General features: G+C 52.0%; 2 protein-coding genes across 2 annotated transcripts; both read left to right on the plus strand.

Annotated features, from left to right (window-relative positions):
• Positions 1 to 6575: 6575 nt before the first annotated feature.
• On the plus strand, positions 6576 to 16313 carry LOC104864363 (skin secretory protein xP2-like). The gene is made up of 5 exons (XM_033765532.1): positions 6576 to 6656; positions 8368 to 8468; positions 9851 to 10804; positions 12561 to 12604; positions 16231 to 16313. The coding sequence occupies exons 1-5, from the start codon at positions 6576 to 6578 to the stop codon at positions 16311 to 16313; spliced, it is 1263 nt and encodes a 420-aa protein (XP_033621423.1).
• On the plus strand, positions 16279 to 21658 carry Rps14 (ribosomal protein S14). Its single transcript, XM_010627182.2, has 5 exons — positions 16279 to 16375; positions 19041 to 19191; positions 19721 to 19882; positions 20813 to 20889; positions 21536 to 21658. Exons 2-5 carry the CDS (start codon positions 19043 to 19045, stop codon positions 21601 to 21603), a joined length of 456 nt encoding a protein of 151 aa, XP_010625484.1. The 5' UTR covers positions 16279 to 16375; positions 19041 to 19042; the 3' UTR covers positions 21604 to 21658.
• Positions 21659 to 22506: the final 848 nt, after the last annotated feature.

Below are 22506 nucleotides of genomic sequence, written 5' to 3' on the forward strand. Positions count from 1 at the left end.
AAAAAAAAAAAAAAAAAAAAAAAAAAAAAAAAAAAAAAAGGAAAGAAAGAAATTGTTCTGGAAACCAAAGACTCTGAAGTGGAGCCTGAGGAAAGTCAGCAGCAGCAAACAACACCTTACTGTGGCTGCACCTGCTGTCTTACATCTGTGACCTCAGCAACCCAGAGACAGCTCAGAGATGTGAAGTAACTTCCCCAAGATCACACAGGCAGGAGGGGCAGAAGAGGCTTCGAATCCGAGTCTGTTCAACTAAAAGACTTACTTCTTGCTCTTTGCGCTGCCCCTGCATTTCCGGGGCCATGAGCCCCCAACCACTCAAGATGCCTGGGTGTGGCCTTTCCTTCCCTCTCTCCCATGCTCCCTCAGGATTCCCTCCCCTTCCCCCTGACACCCACTGCCCTCAGTGATGCTGCTGACTGAAAAGCTTCTCCAGTGGGTACCTAGCGAGGTTCCATCTTGGGGGCCAGGTTTCCTGTCAGGAAGAAGCTAAAGGTGCTTGCGAGGTCTTCCCAGAACACCTGTACTCCCTGTGGCTAGCACAGTCCCTTTTATATGTAGCACTTTTTATTTGTTTAAGACAGGTCTCACTATATATCTCAGGCTGGCCTTGAACTCACTGTGGCCCAGGCTGGCCTCAAATTCGTGCCAATCCTCCTGCCTCAGCCTCCCCATTGGCTCCCCTGAAGAAGTGGAGTTTACTGGTAAACTGGCAGAGTTGCAGCTGCTTGCGCTGAGGAGTAACTGCACGTTTTGTCCTCCCGTCCATTGACTTCCATGGAGAAAAGTGCTCAGGATGAGTGCTGCTGAAAAAATGTGCTTCCCAAGAGTGGAGTGCTAGAATCACAAGTGTGCCACTGTATCCCAAGCGCACGGTCCCGAGTTTGATCCCCAGTACCACAAAAATAAATAGTAAATAAACAAAGCACCTTCTTATTCTTACACCATTTCCCGGGGGCCCCTGGAGATTTTCACCCTGCTTTATGGAAGAGGAAATGGAGGTTCGACCAAGCTGCAGGAGAGAGGAGCTACACAGAGAGAAAGGTCTTGAGGCCACTGACCAAGTCCTTTCAAGTCAGGTTTAACTGGACCTACAAAACAGAAGTGGGTAAAAGATCCTCAGACTCCTCGGAGACAATAAGATAACAGCTTCCAAACAGATAGAACCAGTCAATTTTCCCTTTCTCTGTGTTCTTTATGATGGGTGTCACAAGATGATAAGGAAAATATTCCAAGCCCCAGTGGTCTTCATCGACTGTTATCAGACTGAGGCCTGAAGTTCCCTGTGGGCAGGGCCAGGTGGAGGCCAGCCCAGGCCTAGGCCATGGAATGGAAGGCCGGTGTGGCCTGGCTCACCCTCCCCTCCGCACCCACCATTCCGCATTTAAACAGCCACCACGGTTTGGGTTGTTCCCCCCCCACCTTTGGTGCTGGGGATTGGACCCAGGGCTTGCATACTGAGCTACACCCCCAACCTTTAAAAATCTTTTTTACATGAGATATCTTGCTAAGTCCTAAATTGCTCAGGCAGGACTTGAATTTACAGTCCTGCTTCAGCCTTCCAGGGTGCTGGGATTACAGGCCTGCACCCTCATGCCCAGCTTGCCTGGTCTTCCCTAGTGATTAAACCCAAGGCTGTGGTGATGCACATCTACAATCCCAGCATTGGAGAGGCTGAGGCAGGAGGATCACTCCAAGTTCTAGGCCAGTCTGAACTACATAGCAAGACCCAGTCTCAGAAAAAAAACCCAAGGCATCTGGGATCCCAGGCAGGCTCAGTGGATCCACCACTGAGCCATACCCCTGCTGTTTTCCAGTTTGCATTATTCTCCTGGACTCCGTTGGCATCTGAGTTTGTGACTCCTGAACTAGTCAAATGAGTTCAATTCTCCTTCCTTATACAAAGGGGAAACTGAAGCCCAGGGAGGAGCCAATCCTGATCAGGAGGGCAGAGCTGGAGGCAGGGGTAAGACCACCAGGAGGCCCAGGGCTGTTCCTCCGGCTTCTGCCCGCAGGCAGAGGTAGGAGGTGGAGCCCCTGAAAGGACCAAGTCCCCAGGTCAGGATAGACCTGGTCCTGGGTCCTGGGGAGGAAGCAGGGCAGACAGAAAGGGAGGAAGTGGCTCTGGGAGGGGCTTGGTGGCCAGCCCTCAGCTGGGGCTATCTGCTCCAACAGGCAGGGAAATTCTTACCATTCCAAGGCCCTCCCTCCACTCCAGCCTGTCTGGGCTGGATCCATCCTGGGATGCGCCTGGAAATGACACCACACACAACCGCACTCATTCATCCTCCCCAGCACCCCCATAGCTCCATTTCTGCAAAGCCTCCCTCCATCCCACACTTAGATTTGAGATGAGATGGTCCTCAGTCACTGTCATGTAACTTGGCTGCAATTGTGTCTTTCTCGAATGTGGGTAATAATACTCAGCCCATAGTGTTGTTGAGAGGATTAAATGAGATACTAAGAAACTGCTTAGCACCAAAGCCTGGCGTAGCTATAGTTGTTGCTGTTATTTTTACCCACCTTTCTGGGTTCTCTGTCTATCTTCCTTCTTTGTGACCCTGTCCCTGTCTCTCTCTCTCTCTCTCCCTCTCTCTCTCTCTCTCTCTCTCTCACACACACACACACACACACACACTACACATGCATGCATTCACTGCAACTAGCTCATATGCTGCCCTAGGTCAGCTGATCAGCCTGCCCTCACAGCCCTATCACCTAGATGAAGAGAATGCGGTATTTACACACAATACATTACAATTGTGCCATAAAGTAGTAGCAGTGTTTTTGTTTGTTGCTAAGCACATGCTCTACCACTGAATTACATACCCCTAGACCACACTTTAATGCCAAAGAAACAAGTTAAATTAATTTTAAAAGTATATCGTATTTAACCCAGCCTACCGAATGCTATCATTTTGACATGGAATTAATATGAGGAAATTATCCATGAGGGATCTTCCAATTCTTTGCTTTGTACAAAGGTCTTCAGACGCCCCAGTGTCTCCCACACTTGTGGCACATTCCAAGGACTCCAAAGCCACTTGAAGCCGCTGGCCAGTATTGGGAGCATAGTTTAAAAGTCAAAAACCAAATGACTCACTCTTCTAACATTCCAGCGTGCCAGGCCTCTGAGGCCCCAGAATTCTGCAGCACACTAAGGTTTTGGAATACTGCAACTGTGGTTCCACCAGATGAATGTTCAGTGTACCCCAAGACTGCTTGTGAAGCCCCTCCCGTGTCTCTGTATGGAAAGAAGTCTGGACCCATGCAGAGTCCTGGGGTAGGAGGGAGCAAGGAGCCCTCGCCCCCACCATCTCGCCCAGCCTGGCAGAGAAGGGGGCACTGCCCCCTCCAGAACTGTTCCCCCAGCTCCTCGGATGTTCTCAGTCCCTGCGCACCAGACAACTTCCTCCAGAGTCCTCCTGGGGAGGGGCATGGCCCTCCTCCTCCCCTTGGTCTTCGTTCACTTTGGAGAGTGTCTGGGGCCTGGGCAGCAGATGGAGTTGGGGAGTAAAACCCCAGATGGGCTCCCTTGAGGGTGGGACTGGTCTCCATTTGCTCTGGGCTAGAGCCTGGAGACCTGGGAGGGCAGAGGTCAGGGGCCCAGTGGGGCTTGGAAGGCCACAGGCCACTCTGAGGGCAAATGCTACAGGCCTTTCACAGTGCAGACAGTGAAACCAAGACCCAAGAGCAGAGGGGTTTCCCAGGTGAGGCACAAGGTGAGCGATGCACTCTGCCAAGAGGGACACCGGGAAGCCATGAGTCTCCTCTTCCTGTACCTGCCCCAGCTCCCTGACCTTCCTCTGCAGGTGGGAAAGTCAGGGAGCAAAACTGACATGGCAAGATATCAAGAAAGCTGCGGAAGCCAGGCGTGGGGGCGCTTGCCTGTAATCCCAGACTCAGGAGGCTGAGGCAGGAGGATTGATGCAAATTCTAGGCCATCCCGAACTACACAGCAAGACCCTGTCTAAAAAAAGAAAAGAAAAGGCTTGGGGAAAACCCAGAAGCACTGTGTCTGAGTGCATGCCTTCTTGGCTTCAGGATGTGTCTCAGTGCACTTGTGCTGTTATAATAAAATATCACAGACTGGATGGTTTGGGGTGTTTTGTTTTGTTTTGTTTTTTGTGGTACTGGGGATTGAACTGAACCCAGGGCACTGACTCTGAGCTACATCCTCAGACCTCTTTACTTTTTTATTTGGAGACAGGGTCCCACTAAATTCTCAGGTGGGACCTGAACCTGTCTGTCACCCTCTTGTCTCAGACTCCCAGAATGCTGGGATGACAGGCATGTGCCGCTGCACCCCGCTAGAACTTTGTTTCTCACAATTCTAAAAACTGAGAGATCTAAAATGAAGGCTCCAGCAGATGCTATACCTGACCAAAACCCAGCTTCTCACTCCTGGCTCGTGGGTGGCATCTTCTCGCTGTGTCCTCAAGTGGCAGAGGGCCATAAACGAGTTCCGTTGTTCTAGTCATGAGGGTATCAATGCCTTCGCCTCCCAATCACCCACACATGCTTCCTAAAGCACCTCACTGGGGTTGGGTTGCCATAGAACGGCCGGGAGCACACAAGCTTTCAGATCACAGCAGAAGCGTCCTCGGGAGAAACCGTCCCTGGCTCCCTCAGTCTCAGACGTCAGTTCTGTCAGGGGCCTGGACACAGGAGGCAACTGGGAAAGGCACCAAGCTGGAGCTGCGCGCTGCACCGAAAGACTCTGTTCATGAGGACCGGCTTCCCCGTCTGCGCCAGCCCTGAGTCCCACTCCAAAGCCCCGGCACAGCCCGTGTGCACCAGACCCACACAAGCGCCCACAAGGAAAGGCGGACAGAGCCCCCCCTCAACACGAAACTCCCAGCCCCAGCGCCACGCAGAGGGATTCGTCACTGTCCCGGGTTACAGGTGGGAAGCTGAGCCCCAGAGGGGCTGCGACTCTTCTCTGTGCACAGAGCCAGAAGGAGGCCGGTCTAAGTCCCGAATCCCAGGCTCAGCCCCCACCCAGGAAGCCCTCTCTGCTCAGAGCACCCGGATGCGAGACAAAGGTCAGGAGACCCCGCAGCCACGTTTTCCACTGGCTGCTTCCAGGCCGCGCTTCCCCTCTGAGGAAAGCCCCAAGGTTGTCAGGGAGGAAATGACAAAGATCCTGATGTGGAGGGCGACAGAAAACAGCTCAACTTTTAGCCTCTGCGGATCCGGCTCTGCCAAAGCAGCGCTGGGAGGAGGACAGGGCCCATCGGGAAGGTAGACCTGGAGCCCAGCTTTGGCAGAGCGCAGAGCGAGGGGACCTGGGCTCGGCTCCCAGAGCTGCTCAGGGCCTGGCGTCTGCGGCTTCCCCGGTCTCCCCCTCTGTGGACCCAGTCGCAGTAGTGAGGATCTGAACACATGGCGAAGCCTTTAAATGGTGACTAAATGCTAGGGCTTACTCTGCCATCCTAATGCGCCTCCAGGAGCCCATCAGATCCTGACTGCCAGCCGTGTAAACAGTCATTGAAAGAATGGATGAATGTTACCAGCAAAACTATAGCAAAATACCGGAAATGGCTTTAGACTACAAACCTGACAGACCATCACCGCCACTTGCTGGGTGGCTCCCCGCCTCACTTTTTCTTTTATGATTGTTTTGAGACAGGGCTGTGGCACAGCCCAGGTGTGGCCCGGCCAGCCTGACCCCATGGTCTGCCTTATCCAGAAGGGATGGTGCTGAAGGCCCCTCAGCTTCCCCTCTGATGTCTCAGGACTCTGTGGGGGCCGAGGTTCCGCTTCTCAGTCTTCCCAAGAGCTGTGGAGCCTCCTGCAAACCCGCCTGGGGAGAGGAGCTGGCACTGAAGTGGGCCTTTTGGCAGCCACTAATTCTCTGCAGCTTCCCGGCTTCTTCCTGCCCCGCGGCAAAGCAGGAAGCAAGGCCACTGGGAATTCTGGCTCCTGCCACTTCTTCCTCTCAGCTCATCCTCCTGCCAACCGGCCCAGCTCCTGGATCTTCCTCCTCTCATCCAACCCCGGACGTGAGCTTGACGCACTCGACTTGGGGCCGCAGGGACTGCCTGTTCTATTCTTGAAAGGGCTGGTGGGCGCTGTTCTTCCTGAGTGGGCAGATTTGGAGAAGGCCTAGATGAGGAGAGAGCAGGGGCCGGGATGCGGAGCCCCTCCCAGTGCACAGCGGTGTCCCAGGCTCCCCGTGGTGACTGCGCTGCCTGCCCTGACCGTCCAGAGTAGAGAAGGGTCAGGCTGCTATGGTCTCAACTGAACCGAAGAGGAGTCGGAGGCCCAGGAGGATGACGGGACTTGCTCATGACTATGTAGACTCAGGGCCAGAGGTAAATGTTTACCCAAGCCTCCAGAGACTGTCAAAGAATAATAACTGTTATTATTACTGCAAATATTTACCAAGCTCTGACTCTGCCAAGAGCGTTCCCTTCATTACTTTATCTAATCCTCGCAACAATTAATTGGTGGCTCTCATTTCACAGATGAGGAAACTGAGGCTCAGAGAAACAAATCACAGGCACCAAGTCCGGTTAGCCACGTCCACTACTCAGTGTCAGCGTCACATCAAGTCTCTCAGGCTGCAAGGCCCCATGCCCAGGGTGCGGGTTCAGGCCTGCTGCACACTCAGCAATGCCACAGGTTGGGGGCCGCCAGATGGGGCCACATTTGGGGTGAAAACAGTCAGCAGCAGCCCCAGGTCTAGGCAGTGTGGACCGAGACACCCCCGTCAAGGCGCTCCACACAGATCATTCACCCACTTGTTCCTTCACCCACCAAACACAGCTTGGCAGGAGCCCCAAACTTCTACATAGACACGCACTTATTTTGCCAGCCTCCCGTTGAAGGCCAGCTACATACTTTGTGGGGTACAATGCAAAGTGAAAATGCAGAGTCCTTTGTTCAACAATTAAGAATTTCAGGGCTAGGGATTTAGCTCAGGGGTGCCACGGCCTGCCTCGAAAGCTCAAGGACCCAAGTTCGATCCCCGGTACCAAAAAAAAAAAAGAATTTCAGGATGGTTTCACTGGTATGTGCCTGTAATCTAGGCCACCCTAGAGGGTTAGAGAGGAGGATTGCACATCTGAGGCCAGCCTGGGCAACTTAGTGAGACCATTTCAAAAATTAAAAAAAATAAGGGCTAGGGATGTAGCTCATGATAGAGCACCCCTGTGTTTGATCCCAAATACCACAAAATAAAGAGAAAGAACGTCAGGACAGCAAGAGCACAGAGACCTGTAAGACCCCATTGGTTACGCAGGGACCCAGCTCTGGCCCCTGCCCATCTCCACTTAGCCTCCCAGCTACCCCCGGGCCATTCTCCCCATCCAGAAGCTTCTCAGCTTTTCTTTCACCCTGCAGGGCTCTGCCCAAAAGTCACCGGCCTGGTCCCCCCCCCCAGTGCTTCATGAGGACCCTATTCATTCCCGTCACGGGACATTGTACCATGTCAGTTTATGGTTTAATTCCATCTTCCCTGCTAGAATGTCCACTTTGGGGAGTGGGATCCCCGTCTGTGCTGTTCAAATTCGTACAACAGTGAATGAATGAATGAGCAGACACCCTCACAGCACACATTCTCCCACCCCTGCAGCTCCGCCCACTCTTCCTCTGCAACCCAGACTAGCACAGCGCTGTTCCCCAGTCCCAGCACCCAAGATACCCTGGCACAGACGGCTGGGGTCACCAAGGGGGGCAGGCAGGCCCCAAGGCTCCAAAGCCAGAGGACGAACCGGCAAGGTCTAAAGCAACAGAAAGAAGGATAAAGAAGGAAAAGCGGGTGAGGGAAAAGCCAACAGCAGGAAGGAGAGAAGAGGCAGATGGAGGGGAGGACAAGTTGAGCTCGGTGATAATCCCATTTCTTCGCTTTATTAGGGAACCTAATTATTACTATTAATACCTGGCCCCTCCCTGGTCCTTTCATCCAGGCTGGGGGAGAGAGTTGAAGATGAAACACTGGGGGGCCCTCAGATGCAGTTTCCTGGGCTTCACAACCACCAATTAAGCTTAGCAGCCCCTCCAATTACCAGGGCCCCTGGGGGTGTGGGGCCTCTGGCCTCAGTGCCTTTCCAGGTGGAAGCTGGCAGGTGGCTGCTCCCAGAGCCTGGCCCTTGGGTGAGATGCTGGGTTGCTGCAGTTGGGGGTGGTACTGCAGCCAAGACAGGGAGGGGAGAGCCCGAAAGAGAACCCCAGGCCAGGTGGCTGCAGTGCAGGAGTCCTGCCTCCAGCTGAAATTACAGCCCCGTCCGGAGGCTGCCCCCACCTCCACCCACCCCAGGGTCGGTGAGCCTTTAGGCCCTACCAGATGGCTGTGGGGGAAGGGGCCCTGGGAAAGGAGGCCCCAACCAGACAGTCTGCTTGTCCAGCTCCTCCCCATTGCCCCAGGGTCCCCCTGGTGTGGTCAGGTTCTGCTTTGGCCTCCGATCCTCAGAGAGGCCTCTCTGCTCTGGCACTGCGACCACCATCGCGGCCTCCCTGAGCACCAAGTGAGGGCCTCACTGCCTCCCACTGTGGAGCTGCCCAGACTTGGGGCGGGGGTGTCTGAAGCAATCTCATCTAATCCCTCAGCATTAAATATAATCTAGAGGCTCCAAAGTGACATTAGCAGCCTTAAGATTTCCAGTGCGCTCCAGCTGCTTTTCCTGTCTTTCCCCTGGGATATAACACAGACTCAAAATAACCAGGCCTGGCCAGGTGTGGTGGCTCACACCTGTAATCCCAGCACTCGGGAGGCTGCCGTAGGAGGATCACCGTGAGTTCGAGACCAGCCTGGGCTACACGGTGAGTTCCAGGTCAGTCTCAACTACATAGTGAGACCCTGTCTCAAAAAACGAACAAACAAAAGAACCAGGGCTGAGCTTGACTCCAGCCTTTCATCTGAGCCATGGCCTGCCCCAGGCTACCCAGCATGGTAAATAGTTCTGTTGATTACTCATGGCTCAAATCTGAATCTAGAATCATCCTCACCCATGTCCAACTCATCTGAGAATGCTACACACCCTGTTTCCAAAGTTTCCCTCTAATCTATTCCCAAATCCTTTTTTTTTTTTTTTTTTTGGTATAGGGGATCCAACTAGGGTCCTTGTACTAGAGAGGCGGGCGGCGGAACCACTGAGCTAAATCCCTGGACCCTTATTTTGATTTTTGAGATAAGGTCTTGATACCGTAGTCCAGTCTGTCCTTGAAGGTGATCCCCTAGCCTCAGCCTCCCAAATGCTGGAATTACAAGTGTGCACCCCACACTGGCTGCACGCCTGCCACCTTGGCCCATGCCATATCACCCCTCACTTAGGTTAAACATCTTCCCACCCGTATTTCCACTCTTGCTCATCTTCTTTCCTCTTTTTTTGTGGGGGAGGCACATGTTGAGACAGGGTCTCACTATGTGGTTCTGGCTGGCCTTGAACTCACTACAGCCTAGGCTGTCCTCAAAGATGTGGCGTCCCCCTTGCCTCCGCCTCCCGAGTGCTGAGATTACAGGGTACCCCTTCTCCCACTGGTGTCTTTAAAAGTTCACTCTGGCTTTGGAGAGTCAGCAAGAGGCAGGGCAAGAAGCACACCTTTGTAATCCCAGCACTCCGGAGCCTGAGGTAGGAGGATCCCGGCGAGTTCAGAGCCAGCCTCAAAGAACCAAGAACAGATTAAAAAAACAAAAACAAAAACAAAAACTTTTAAAATCTCCCCCCCAACCCCCGCCGGCCCAAGCGAAGTAATCTGAGTTTTGGGGATGTGCTGGAGCACGGAAGTGTGTACACCGAGGTCCTGCTCACATCGCGGCCCTACCCGGGGGAGGTCGGGACTGAAGTGAACATTTGCACACACGCACCCTGCCTTCCTCCGGACACCGACCTGCTAAACTGCCTCCTAGGGCCCTTCCCGCTCCTGCCAGCCCAGCCCGGCAGAGCCTCCCTGTGCAGCGCGGGCTCCTGGCGCCATCTAGCGGCCGCCCGGCGCGAGCAGGCGTCCTGCGCCCCTGCGCCGCGCTCGCTCGAGTGGGGCGGCTGCCCCGGGCCCCGCCCCTACCGTCCGCACCCCAAGGCGGGGCCCCCGCGGTCAAGGGGCGCGGAAAGAGCCCGGCCCGAGCCCAGCCGAGCGCGATCAGGGCCGCCCAGCCGTCGGCCTCGCGCCCCTCTCCCTGCCGGGCTCAGCCCATCCTCCCCAGGCCGAGGCCTCCGGAAGGCGAGCGGGCGCGGCCTCGGCCGAGCCATCCGGACCCGAGGGTGTGCGCGACTCACAGGGCCACGCCGGGCTGGGGACCGGCTCACGGCCAGGGCCCTGGCGTCCGCGAGCCCTCTCTAGCCACGGCTTCCCCTCCCCACCCCTCTTCCCTCTCTGTCGCTTGCAAAACCACCTTGCAGAGGGAGAAAACCGCCTGTGGGCGAGCAGCAGGCCCTGTTGCGGAGAAGCCGCGTTCGCGCCGGCTCGGCTCTGCTCTCCGTCCCTCCAAGCTGCAGGTTCTCGGAGCCAGCCGCTCCGATCTGAGGTCAAAAGTGTCGGCCCCGCAGTCAGACCTCAGACCGCTTGGACCCCGACGGCGCCCAGTTCCACCGCGGACCCTCTGCTGGCCTCCTGCGTCCTGTGGTGGCCGAGGACCCTCGGGGATGCGCGCTGCTCGCTGGGCACAGGGCCTGGCTGATGGCCGGGTGCGGGCGTCGCTGGAAACCGTGTTCAGTCCTAACCTCGTCCTGCTTCTGTCACCCCCACCCCTGGACTGTGGGGCCTGCGGGGCGCTAGGCCGTGCACTCGGTCTCTGCTGTCACCCCGCGCCTCCCAAGGCCACAGGCCCGCCTGGTCCTAGGAGCCTGCTCTCCCGCGGTACTGTGTAAGGTCTTTCCCTTTTCCAGAGCCTGTGAAGGGCGGGAAGGTAGCGGGAATGGGGAAGCCAGAGGACGCGGGGACGAGGCCGCTGCTCCTCATTCCTGCGCGCAGGCTTTGTCCCTCTCGTCCCTCAGAGGCCCCTGCTGTAATTTCATGTCGTGACATCTCCGGACCCCCGGGTCACACCCAGCCTTCCCCGAGGCTTTGCCCTGGACTCCTGCTCACCCGGTCTGTTGGGTTGTAACTCTTGGTCATTTCAGTCTTCGCAAAGACGATGCTTCCAAAGCCCAGCCTCCAGTCCCTTGACCTCTTCTTATCTAACCATCTTGTCCTTTTGCCCGCCACCCACGGCCACTCACCGTCCCTCACCCCGGGGCACTCCTGCTTCTGCTCCCCAGCTTCGGTGCCATGCGCAGTTCTATCCGTCTTTCCCTCACACACCCTCAATTCCTCTCAAGTTGTCTTTTCTCGACAAACTCACAACCTAGGTCGAATCCGGCCCCCGGAAGTTCAGTCGGGCTGCGGCCGGCGTCCATGCAGCTGCACTGGCTGCACCCCCGCCCCGGGGTGGACCCTGACTCTGCTCAGGAGCGAGCTCCGCATCCGGCCTGGTCTCACCTCAGGTCCTCAGTTCCTCGCCGCCTCTCGGCCGTGTATCGGGCTGCTGAGCCTCCTCTGCACTGAGGCTCGCGGAACGTGTAGGGACAGAAGCGGGTTCTGTGCCCTCTGTCCGAAGCCCGCAGCGCCGCCTGAGTAGAAGGGGCCGCGACACCTGCCCGCTCTCTGACCTCAACCTTACATCTACTTCCCGGCAGACGCCAGCCCTGCTCGGCCTGTGGGCGCTGAGATGCTGGCAGGTCTCCTCTCTCCGTGCTCCTGACCCCCTTCCGCCTATGCTACCCACCTCCTCGCAGCCCTCAGGAGACTTTTTTTTTATTTTGCTTTTTGCCCCACAATTTAACGATTTACTTAAAAAAGCGGACGTTCTTCTGCTGGTACTTTCTAGATGTACATAATGCTCACATTCCTCATAGGGAATTTGTACTTGTACATGGTATTTCTTTTTTATTTTATTGGTGCTAGGGCTTGAACTCAGGACCTTGCACTTGTGAGGCAGGCAGTGGCACCACTTGTACTTGGTGTTTCTATTTCTTTTTTTCTCCATTTCCCTCCCTTCCCTTCAACCCCTCTTCCTCTCCTTAGTTTCAAAAGCTTTGCTTCCATTTTCTTTCTTTTTCTTGTCCCTTCTTTCCTTTCCCCCTCCTTTCCTCCCTTTTCCCCATTTTCTTCCCATTTCTCAATATGTTATACATTTTTTATCTGTTATACATTTTAGTCTTTATTCACACTTTCAGTTTCTCACACTAGAGAGATACTGTGGTATTTATTTTTTTTCTCATTGAGTTTATCGGTACATTTTAGGTATACAGTACAGTTACATTCATCATTGGGATCTTGTACCTTTACATAATAGGTCTTGGTTCTCATTTTTTCCCCCAATAATGTGGCATTTAAATATGTGCGTCCCAGTTTTTTTTAACTGAAGATATGGTCTCAAGGTGCATCAATTCAGCTGAAAATATCTCAAGCTTATCCTTCTTTACAGCAGGGTTGTACTCCATTGTATTAAAACCCCACATCTTCTTTATTCGTTCATCTGTTGATGGGCACCTGGGCCAGAATTTAGCTATCACAAACTGTGTCACTATAAACATGGGTGTGCAGATGGTGCTTTCATAGGAAGCTTTTAATTCTTTCAGGAAGATGCCAAGAAGGAAGAGTGCTGCGTTAAATGGAACCTCCAGTTCCAGTTTCTTGAGGAATCTTCACACTGATTTCCACAGCGGTTGCACCAGTCTGCACTCCCACCGATGGTGAAGAGTTCCTTTTCCCCACAGCCCCACCAGCATTTGATGTTGGTTGATTTCTTGATAATAGCCGTTCTTTCCAGAGTGACATGGAATCTCAACATTCTTTTAATTCGCTTCTCTCGAGTGGCCGTGATGTTGAACATTCTTTCATATATTTATCTGCATTTCTTCATCTGAGGAATGTCAGTTCGTTTCAAATGCCCATTTTGGGGTTGAGTCTTTAAATCTGGGGGGGTCTGGTTTTTTGAGTTCTTTATTCTTGATATTAGTCCTTTGTCCGAGGAACAGCTGGCAAAATTTTTTTTACTTCGTTATGGGTTGCCTCTTCACTCTTGCTGTGCAGAGTTTTTAATGAGCTGAGATCCCAGTTGTTGATTCTTTGTGATCGTTTGTGTGCTATCAGGGTTTTGTTATAGAGCCTTTGCCTACACTTATGTATGCAAGAGTTTTACCAACCTATCTTCCAGGAGATTTAGCATTTCTGTTTAATATTTAGATCCTTGATCCATTTGATTTTAGTTTAGTGCACGGTGAAAGATGGGTTTAAGGGAATGGGGATTTAGCTCAGTGGGGCCTTTCAAGTGCAAAGTCCTGAGTTTGATCCCCTGAACCAGAAAGGAAAAAAAAATAGATATGGATTTAGTTTTAGTCTTTGGCACATAGAAAGCTAGTTTTTCTAGCATCATTTAAAAAATAATTTTATTGGTACATTTTAGGTAAGCAATACAATTACATTCATCATTGGAAATTTGTACCTTTCCCTAATATATCTTGGTTCTTATTTTCTAGCACCACTTATTAACGAGGTTAACTTTCTCTCTCTCTCTCTCTGTACTGGGGATCGAACTCGGGACCTTGCACTTTGAGGCAGGCACCAGCACCACTGAGCAATTTCCCCGGCCAAGGCTAACTTTCTTCCAGTGTAGGTGCTTCAGCCCCCAAGATTCTTTACCTTGCCTGTTTCTTTTTTCCACGTTACTGATCATGTTGTAACATAATAAAGGGCGAGCATGTGGCACAATCCTGTGATCCCAGCAGGAGGAGGCAGGAGGCTGGAGGAATTCAAGTTCAGCCTGGACTATGTAGTGAGTTCAAGGCCAGCTTGAAAAACATAGCAAGACCCTGTCTAAAATAAAACAGAAAAGAAGAAAAAGAGGTAGTCTTACTGTGTTGCCCAGCTGGCCCCGAACTCCTGGGCTCAAGTGGTCTGCTTGCCTCAGCCTCCAGAGTAGCTAGAACCATAGGCATGTGCCACCACATGCATGGCAAATGATTTTTGTTATTATTATTTCTTTGCAGTGCTGGAGATAGAATTCAGGGCCTCCCACCTGCTAGGCAAGCGCAGTACCGCTGAGCCGCACCTCCAGCTTCAAGTGTGTTCTGGCTTTTTTGGGGGGGCGGGTGCTGGGAATCGAACTCAGGACCTTGCACTTGCGGGGGGGGTAGAATAGGGGAGGGGTGCCACTGAGATAAGTCTCCCACCCTGGCAATTTTTTTCTTTCCAAATGTGTTCCTGAAAATTCTGTTTATGTTGTAAAGTTCTGGAGATAACCTAAACAGCCATCAACAGAGGATGAGGCAGGAGGATTGTAGTGAACTTGAGGCCAGCCTGGGCTACATAGTGAGTTCAAGGCCAGCTGAACTACTGGTATATGTGAGACCCTGTCTCTAAATAAATAAATAAGGGCTGGAAATGTAGCTTTGTGTGAAGGGCCAGGGTCCAATGCTCAGTTCTGCCCCCCACACACACATACACACAGGTCCTGAGTTTGATCTCTGGTACCGGAAAAAAAAATTCCAAAAAGCTGGGCATGGTGGCAAACACCTGTAATTCCTGGCACTTGAGAGGCTGAGGCCGGAGGATTGCTGTGAGCCTGAGGCCACCCTGCGCTAAGTAGTGAGTTGAAGGCCAGCCTGAATTACATAGCAAGATTCTGTCTCAAACAAACAAAAAAAAATCCTCCCAAAAAAGTTCCAAATAGCAAATACAATAGAATTTCATTGATATAAAATTATAGCTTATAGAATAAGGATATAGGTATAGACATAATCATAGTGGCATAGAAAGTTGTTTCTGAAACAATGCTGGTATGTCCTATAGTGATATCTCCAGAAAGCAGATTTCTTTTTTTCTTTTTTTTTTTTTTTTTGGTGCTGGGGATTGAATTTAGGTCCTTGCGCTTGCAAGGCAGGCGGCGGAACCGCTGAGCTAAATCCCCGGCCCAGCAAGCAGAATTTGAAGGTGATGTTTACTTTTTTTACACACCTTTGTGTTGTTGGGTATTTATAATGAGCATGGTTATATTTTTTAACCATCAGTGTAAAGCATTATAACATTAGTTTCTTTCTTTGGAAAGCCAGTCAGGGATGGTGGCACACATTTGTAATCCCAGCGCTCTGGGAAGCTGAGGCGGGAGCATCACAGATTGGAATTTAGCTTAGGCAATTAGCAATGTGTCAATTAATAGATGAAAGAAGCTGGTGATGTAGGTCAGTGCAGAAACCCTGAGATCCATCCCAGGTACCCCCCAAAAATCAATCAATCAAACAAACATAAAATCCCTTTCCCACACTTGCATGCATACATACGAATGACAAGTAACGAGCTATTAACGGGTAATAAGACTGATACTTCGTTTCTTCTTTCTTGTTCTCCTTTCTTCATGTTTCTGCTTTATGAGTTTTCTGAAATTGCTTTCCTACGGGAAAAAGGGTACTACATTTTCTGCTCTTTGTTTCGTTTTTGGAGTGCTGAGGATTGAATTTAGGGCTTTTCAGCAGGTGTGGTGGAGCACACCTGTGAACCCAGTACAAGGGAAGCTGAGGCAGGAGGATTGCCACGAGTCCGAAGCCAGCCTGGGCTATATAATGAGTGTAAGGCCAGCCTGAACTACAAAGCAAGACCCTGCCTCCAAAAAAAAAAAAATAAATACGTAAATAAATAAAGATGAGGGCTGCATTCCCAGCCCCTGTTTTAGATAGCATCTCAGTAACTCTGGGCTCGAAGTTGTGATCCTTAGTCTCTCAGGTTCTGGGATTACAGGTGTGCACCACCATGCCCTGTCTACGTGCTTTATGTGTGCGTGTGCCTGTGTACATAGGTATGTGTATTTTATCTACTGTTTGCAAAGACCTACTAGTCCTCCTTATCTCCATCCACACATTCGGTTAAAATTCCTTATCTGTACAAGAGAAATCAAGACAGTACCTATATGATAAGCCTGTGAAATGAAACATTATATTCAAGTTGCTTAGCAGTGGCCGGCATGAAAGTATCGAATAATTTATCTTGTTACACACACGTGACTCTAGAGGTTATGTTGCTGTCATTCCTCTCCGCGCCACGAGGAGCGCTGATGCTTCCAGGTTGCCAGGCCCGCAGTCAGGATGGCGGAAGTCTGTCTAGCCCAGGCCACCGCCTAATGCAGTCTCGCCTCCGCGGGTGTTTTTGCTTCGTACAGTCGCGCAGGTAAACTCGCTCACAGCGACACCCACCCCCTCTCTCTTTTCGTTCTCTTAAGTAGGCTGTGTTTGCCGAGGGTGAGTCTTAATCTTTTAGGGGATGATAAAGGCGGCGTCTTCCGGATGCACGCTTCGCCCCGCCCCATGACCTCAAAGGTACACTTCCGGGACAGGAAGTGACTCGTCGCCCCGCCCTCTCGCACCCTCTCTTTCCGGTAACTGAGTCTGGAGACACCCTGCAGGTAGGAGGTCCCGGCGCGACAATCTTACGGCATCCTTCTGCTGGGGGGACCCGGCGGGGCTGGGGGTGCGGGTTTGGAGTCCTTCTGGTCGGGCTAAAACCTGGGCGAGAGTCGCGCGGCCGGCTGACCCGGATCCGCCCGGTTCGGGATCGAGTTTGCTCCTGGTCTCTGAAGGTGGTCGTCAGGCGGAAGCGAGTGAAGGGATGAGTGCTAGTCCAGGCCTTAAACGCTTAATCCCGCCCTACGGCCACATTTGAGCGGCCGCACGCACAGCGTGGTTTGGGAGAGGAATGCTTCTGGTCTCTCCTCAGACCTGCCAGCTGCTTCCTGAACCTCTTTTTTAAATTTGTCTCGTGTGGAAGATAGGAATAACAGTAATTCCACTTCCGCGGGGTTGTAGTGTGGAGTCAAGGAGGTATTCTGGGACAGCTGTGGCCCTCTGTGGGAGCTCCTGAGGCACCCTGGGCCACGTTGCTGACTCGGGTACATTGCATGGTCTGCGCGCGCAAGGCTGGCTTAGGCCAGACATTGAGGGTAGGGGCTGCATGTATACCGCACGTGAACATTCCCCTCTTCGAGGGCGTTAGGCGCACACAAGTAGACCCCATGCAGAAAGTTTGATTAGCCGAAATCGATTGGTACTTTCCTAGGCTGCTCCAGAACTTGGGGCTTCCCTCCTGTGACACCTTCATTGCAGTACGCCCCCCTCCCCGTCATACTCCCTGACCCGATTGGAGGGTGGAACGCCCAAGACCTGCCCTGGTGGTGCATACTGTGATCGGGCACTGGCACGTAAGGGAGAGAGACACAGACTCTCACGTCTAGGGTAGAGGCTTCCGGTTGTAGAGCAGATGTAGTGCTGAAGTGGTTTTGTGTCTCATGGTCCTAGATGTGCTGCTTATTTTGTCTGCCCCATCCATAGGCATAACCTGATTTCATTTGAATCCTTCTGAAAACGTTAGGGAGTTCTTACACTTGAGCCTCAGGACTGGCGCTGTAGGCAGGAGGCACCCCTCCTGGTCGTCTGCGTTTTCATTCTCCCGGTCTTGCTAACGTACCTCTTTACAAGGTCTGACGGTATGATAGTACTTATTTTATAGGATGTAGCAGGTTATTTGGTCTTCTGGGGAGGGCTCTTTTCCATTAGGCTTCTCGGAAGCATGACTTAGTGCATATCATATTTGGTGCTAGTAAAAGTGGAAGGATTTGGTTCCAGCAGTGGTGGAAAGAAGTCAGGAGATGGGTTGCTGGAGGCGGGAAGAGCATTTAGATTGGCTTTAGAAGGGAACTGGTGGAACGAGGACTTGGGTAATGAGGCTGGAGGGCCGTGTTGTCTTGAACTCTGTGCTGAGGGTAGGTGTAGGATTCAGGCGATGAGGTTCTTCCCCTTGAATGAAGGGTCTTCAGACTACCAATCAATCCATGAATGGGTATTGGCCTTGACCTTAAGGTTTTGGAATATAGTCTTTAAGGTTTCTTCGGGCTTAACCTGTAAATGGCATCTGGGGGCTAGCAGGTCCAGATGCTCCTAGTGTGGGACGTGGTTTATGTGGACTGAGAACACTTTTGCCTGGTTTTAATCTCTGTTCTGCAACTCACTTGTTGTGTTACACTGCACGGATCAAATTTTCTTAGCATATATACAGGGAACAGTAAAGGTCAAAGAATTTTTCATTTTGAGCTATGGGGCTGTTGAACGCGGGGCCTTGACACTGAGCTATATCCTCAACCCTTTTGTGAGACAAGGTCTTGCTATGTGCTTTGGGCTGGCCTTGAACCCAGTAACTCAGGCTAGGCCACCCTCCTGCTCGGCCTCCCACAGTGTTGGGTTTTTGGGTGTGTAGCACCATGCCAGGTGAGAAAGTTGATTTGTCCACTTTTGCTAAACTACCAGTAGCGCGCTGGTCACCAGAGACCTAAGCCAGTGTGTTGTCTGCATTGTGGAGGCCCACTAGGTGAGAGTTAAGGGTGCTTGTGATCTGTTGTTAGAACCTCAGCCTTATCCCAAAGGTGCTGTGAGCTATGCTTTTTTTATAGTAGTTGGTGGAAAAGGGCTGTCTCACCCTTTTTTTGTTTTGTTTTGTTTTGTCCTGGGGATCGGACTTGGGACCTTGTGGACCCAAGGCAGGTGGCAGAACCACTGGGCTAAATCCCTGGATCCCATATTTTGCTTTTAATCAGCAGTTGACATCCCCCAAGTGCAAGGAAGATGGGTTTTAGTGGAGCAGAGATGAGAAAGTGTATAGCACTGTCCTGGGTGTGGAGGGAAGTAGAGACACAGGGAAGCAAAGCAGGTTGTTTTTGTTGTTGTTGTTGTTGTTGTTGTTCGTGGTACTGGGAATTGAACCCAGGGCTCTCACACTAAGCTACATTGCCAGTTTGTTTTTGTTTTTGTTTTTGTTTTTGGAGACAGAGTCTGGATGTGTAGTGCAAGGTGGCCTCTCGTTATAATTCTCCTGCTTCAGCCTCCATGCCCAGCTCTTTGTCCCTTTTATATTTTAAGAAAGTTTGGCTGAGTTATAAGAGCTAGGCAACTTTCAGTTACGTCTCAGCCTCCTAGATTTCCAGCATGTACTACCCCTGGTTAAAACAGGATCTCTTTAGTAGCCAAAGAAGGGGGGTCTGGAAACCTTATGACTTGTTAACATTGACCTTGTCCTTTCAGAAATGGCACCTCGCAAGGGGAAGGAAAAGAAGGAAGAACAGGTGATCAGCCTCGGGCCTCAGGTGGCTGAAGGGGAGAATGTATTTGGTGTCTGTCACATCTTTGCATCCTTCAATGATACTTTCGTCCATGTAACTGATCTTTCTGGCAAGTGAGTACCTGGGTGGGGAGGCACAAAATTCAGCTGGTAAAGGCAGAAGGAAGAAGTGACCCACGGACTGGATAGAGCATTTAGGGTTTCTCAGGAAACAGCAGTTACTGTTGTCCAGGGAAGAAAATATGCTCGCTTATTTTGGCCACGGATACTGTAACTTCCCACAGAGTGACCTTGTAGCCTTACAGTATGATTGTCAGCGAGTCCTTGATGTCAGTGCTTGGTGGCTGCAGTGTGGCCTGGAAGTCAACCCCAGGAGCAGGTTCTGACTGCCATTAGCAAGTTTTTTCTTCATTTTTGGAGTTTGTAGAGTAACCCATGAGGGTTAAATGTCTGTGTAAAGTGTTAATGTGGAGCTATATTAGGTGTTTGAGCCCCAGTAAACTGAGCCCTTGAAGGCAGCACTCCTGGCTCTTGTGTCCAGGATCAGGATCAGTGCTCGGCTGACCATTACCCTCTCATTCTGCGTTGTAGCACTCGGTGAATACTTGTGGGGGAATGAAGATAGCTGTGCTTTTGTTCCCAGGGAAACCATCTGCCGTGTAACTGGTGGGATGAAGGTGAAGGCTGATCGAGATGAATCCTCCCCGTATGCTGCCATGTTGGCTGCCCAGGATGTGGCCCAGAGGTGCAAGGAGTTGGGCATCACTGCCCTGCATATCAAACTCCGGGCCACAGGAGGAAACAGGTACGGAAGGTTGGAACTGGGTGGTGGTAGATGACTGACCTTGGGTGCCACAGCACTAGGATTTGAGTCTTGATTGCCTCTTGTGATCTAGAGCAAGATATTTTAGGCATATACAAGAGAAATAATTGGTTCGAGTGGTGGGAAAGAGCAGTCATGGCCTCTGCTCTCCTTGTGTGGCACCTAGGCTGGCAGAGTCATACTTACTGTGAAGCAGCCATGCACGTGTGGTTTCCACTTGGGGTAAATGCCAGGAAACGAGTTGATTTGGTGATGCCCTGTAATTTAAACGTCGGGCCAGGGCTGTAGCTCAGTGACAGAGCACTTACCTGGCATGCACAAGGCTCCACACTCAGGAGAACAAAGATTAAGGCCCACAGGATCAGCCAGGCGTCCTCCCGGTGGAGGAGCAGATGGGTGCGTATCCGTATCCTGAGGTGAGACTGAACGTGTGCACCCGTGAAGGAAGGAGTGCACGGGCGATCCGAGGAGCCCTGCTGTGTCTTCTGCTGTCAGTTTGCACACACAAGCTAGAATAGGTGGCTGCCGGGCGGGGAGCAGACCAGACAGGAAGCTGTTTGGTACTTTGCCGAGGTGGTGGAGTCTTGGATGAAGCAGCTGGAGAGATGACCTAGTTGCAGCCTGTGGTGGGAAGGGAAAAGAGCCAGGCTGCAAGCGTAAGGGGCAAGCAGATCCACATGCTAGGTTTGACCTGCAACTTGTTTTTGCATGTCTGGGCTGAGAATCGTTTTGGGTTTTTGAAAGGCATCTTTGTTGTCTTTTGGGGAGAGTAAGCAACAAAAGACATGATGCACGAGCCTAAGATATTTATTGTCTGGCCCATTACAGAAAGTTTGCAGATTCTCGAACCTGGGCAGTATGGGTTCTTCAGAATTCCCATTGACTTGGCTAAGTTAATCCTTCATTTTCTAGGACTAAGACCCCTGGGCCCGGTGCCCAGTCAGCCCTCAGAGCCCTTGCTCGCTCGGGGATGAAGATCGGGAGGATTGGTAAGTTGCCCCTTCTTAGCTAACACCTTGATTAACCTTGGAGTGTTTACCCCAAAAACCATGGTCTGTGCCCTGTGGGTAGAGGGTCTGGTCTATTGGCTGTTGGTAGTTAGGTTTGTTAAAGCCACCACAAGACTGAAAATCTCTGCCCGAACGTCTCCCTCCCTTCCCGGTGCTTCTTGCTAGTGTCTAGTGTGTCCGGAGCGTCTTCATCTTCCCGCTAGGCCATTTGGCAGCCCCGTCTCTGCCCACTAGACAGCAGGGCACGCCATCTGACGGCGAAGTGAAGGGTGAGCGGTGACTCCTCACATCTCTGACTGGGTCCTTCCAGCTCCTGGCTCTTAGCGCTTCCTTGTTTCTGTGCGGTTAATAGCAAGGTGCGCTGGCCTCTTGGTCTCAAGTTTCAACATCTCCTAATCTAAAGCTGAGGTATTTTCTGACAATTTTCACCTTTCACTTGTGAGTAGAGTTGGTGGACGAGAAGTCAGGGACCCTGCTGTCTGCCCTGCCTCTGAGTCCTGTGTGCTCTCAGGGCCTGCTTCCCCTTCCAGGAAGTGAGTCTAGGGGGGTTTTGAGAACCTAGCAGGAGCACAGGGGAGCTTCCCGTCCAGCTCCAGGCAATGATGTTTTCTCTTTCTCCTCACAGAGGATGTCACTCCCATCCCTTCCGACAGCACCCGCAGGAAGGGAGGGCGCCGTGGTCGCCGGCTGTGAGCAAGACTCAAGTTGTTTCTGTTAATAAATGACCTGCGTGTAGGCTACTTCGGCACTGGTCTGGCCGTGTGGTATCTGCTTCCTTCCCCCTGTCTGGGTGTGAGGGAGGCCTGGGCTGGCGCCATCAGGCTGTGCTGCTCTGGCGTGTGGAGGGCCTGGGAGGGGATGCCTGGCAGCACCGCTGGGGCACCAAGACGCCTCCACGGTCCAAAATAGAGCAAGGCCTTTGAGACCTCTCTGAAAGTGGAGGTGTTGGTTCTAAAAGTGGACTGATTCTTAAAGAGCCAGAGCAGAGTGGGAGCTGTTGGTCCAAGTGTAGCCTGAGCAGATCCAAGCCATATATATAAGTGCACGTGGGCGTCTCCCCCACACCTTCTGTGCGGAATGGGCAGCTCACTCTGGAGCTCGCATATCTGCACTTGGCAGATCTTGAGGTTGTTCTACATCGGTACATAAAGTACATAAAGATTCAGTCGCCCCACACATACACACCAAGTCTTATTTTTATCAGCCATGAAAAAGAAAGTTCTTGCTTTCCAGAAGTTTGCATCCAGCTCCGAGGCCAGGCACCAGATGGTGCCGGTGCCTCTTGAGGGGCTGCTGCATGGCCCTGCAGTTAGGAGAGGCAGGGCTGGTGGGCATGGAGTGGGGTGGGTCAGGCCCAGGAGAGGAGGTGGGAGTGGACACTGCTGAGAATACACAGTGGTGTAAGTGCTGGAGGAAAGAAAAGCTCTTGTTTTGGGTTTATTTTTGTGTTGGGAATTGAGCCCAGGGCCTTTGCACCTGGCCCTTTTTAAAAGTTAATTTTTGAGACCGAATCAGTAAGTTTCCTAGGCTGAGCTCAATGACCTTTCTGCCTCAGCCTCCCTAAGTGCTGAAATTACAGGTGTGTGCTATCACGTC

This window comes from Fukomys damarensis, unplaced genomic scaffold, assembly GCF_012274545.1.
Source record: "Fukomys damarensis isolate Sample0158 unplaced genomic scaffold, DMR_v1.0_HiC HiC_scaffold_3, whole genome shotgun sequence".
Classification (NCBI taxonomy): domain Eukaryota; kingdom Metazoa; phylum Chordata; class Mammalia; order Rodentia; family Bathyergidae; genus Fukomys; species Fukomys damarensis.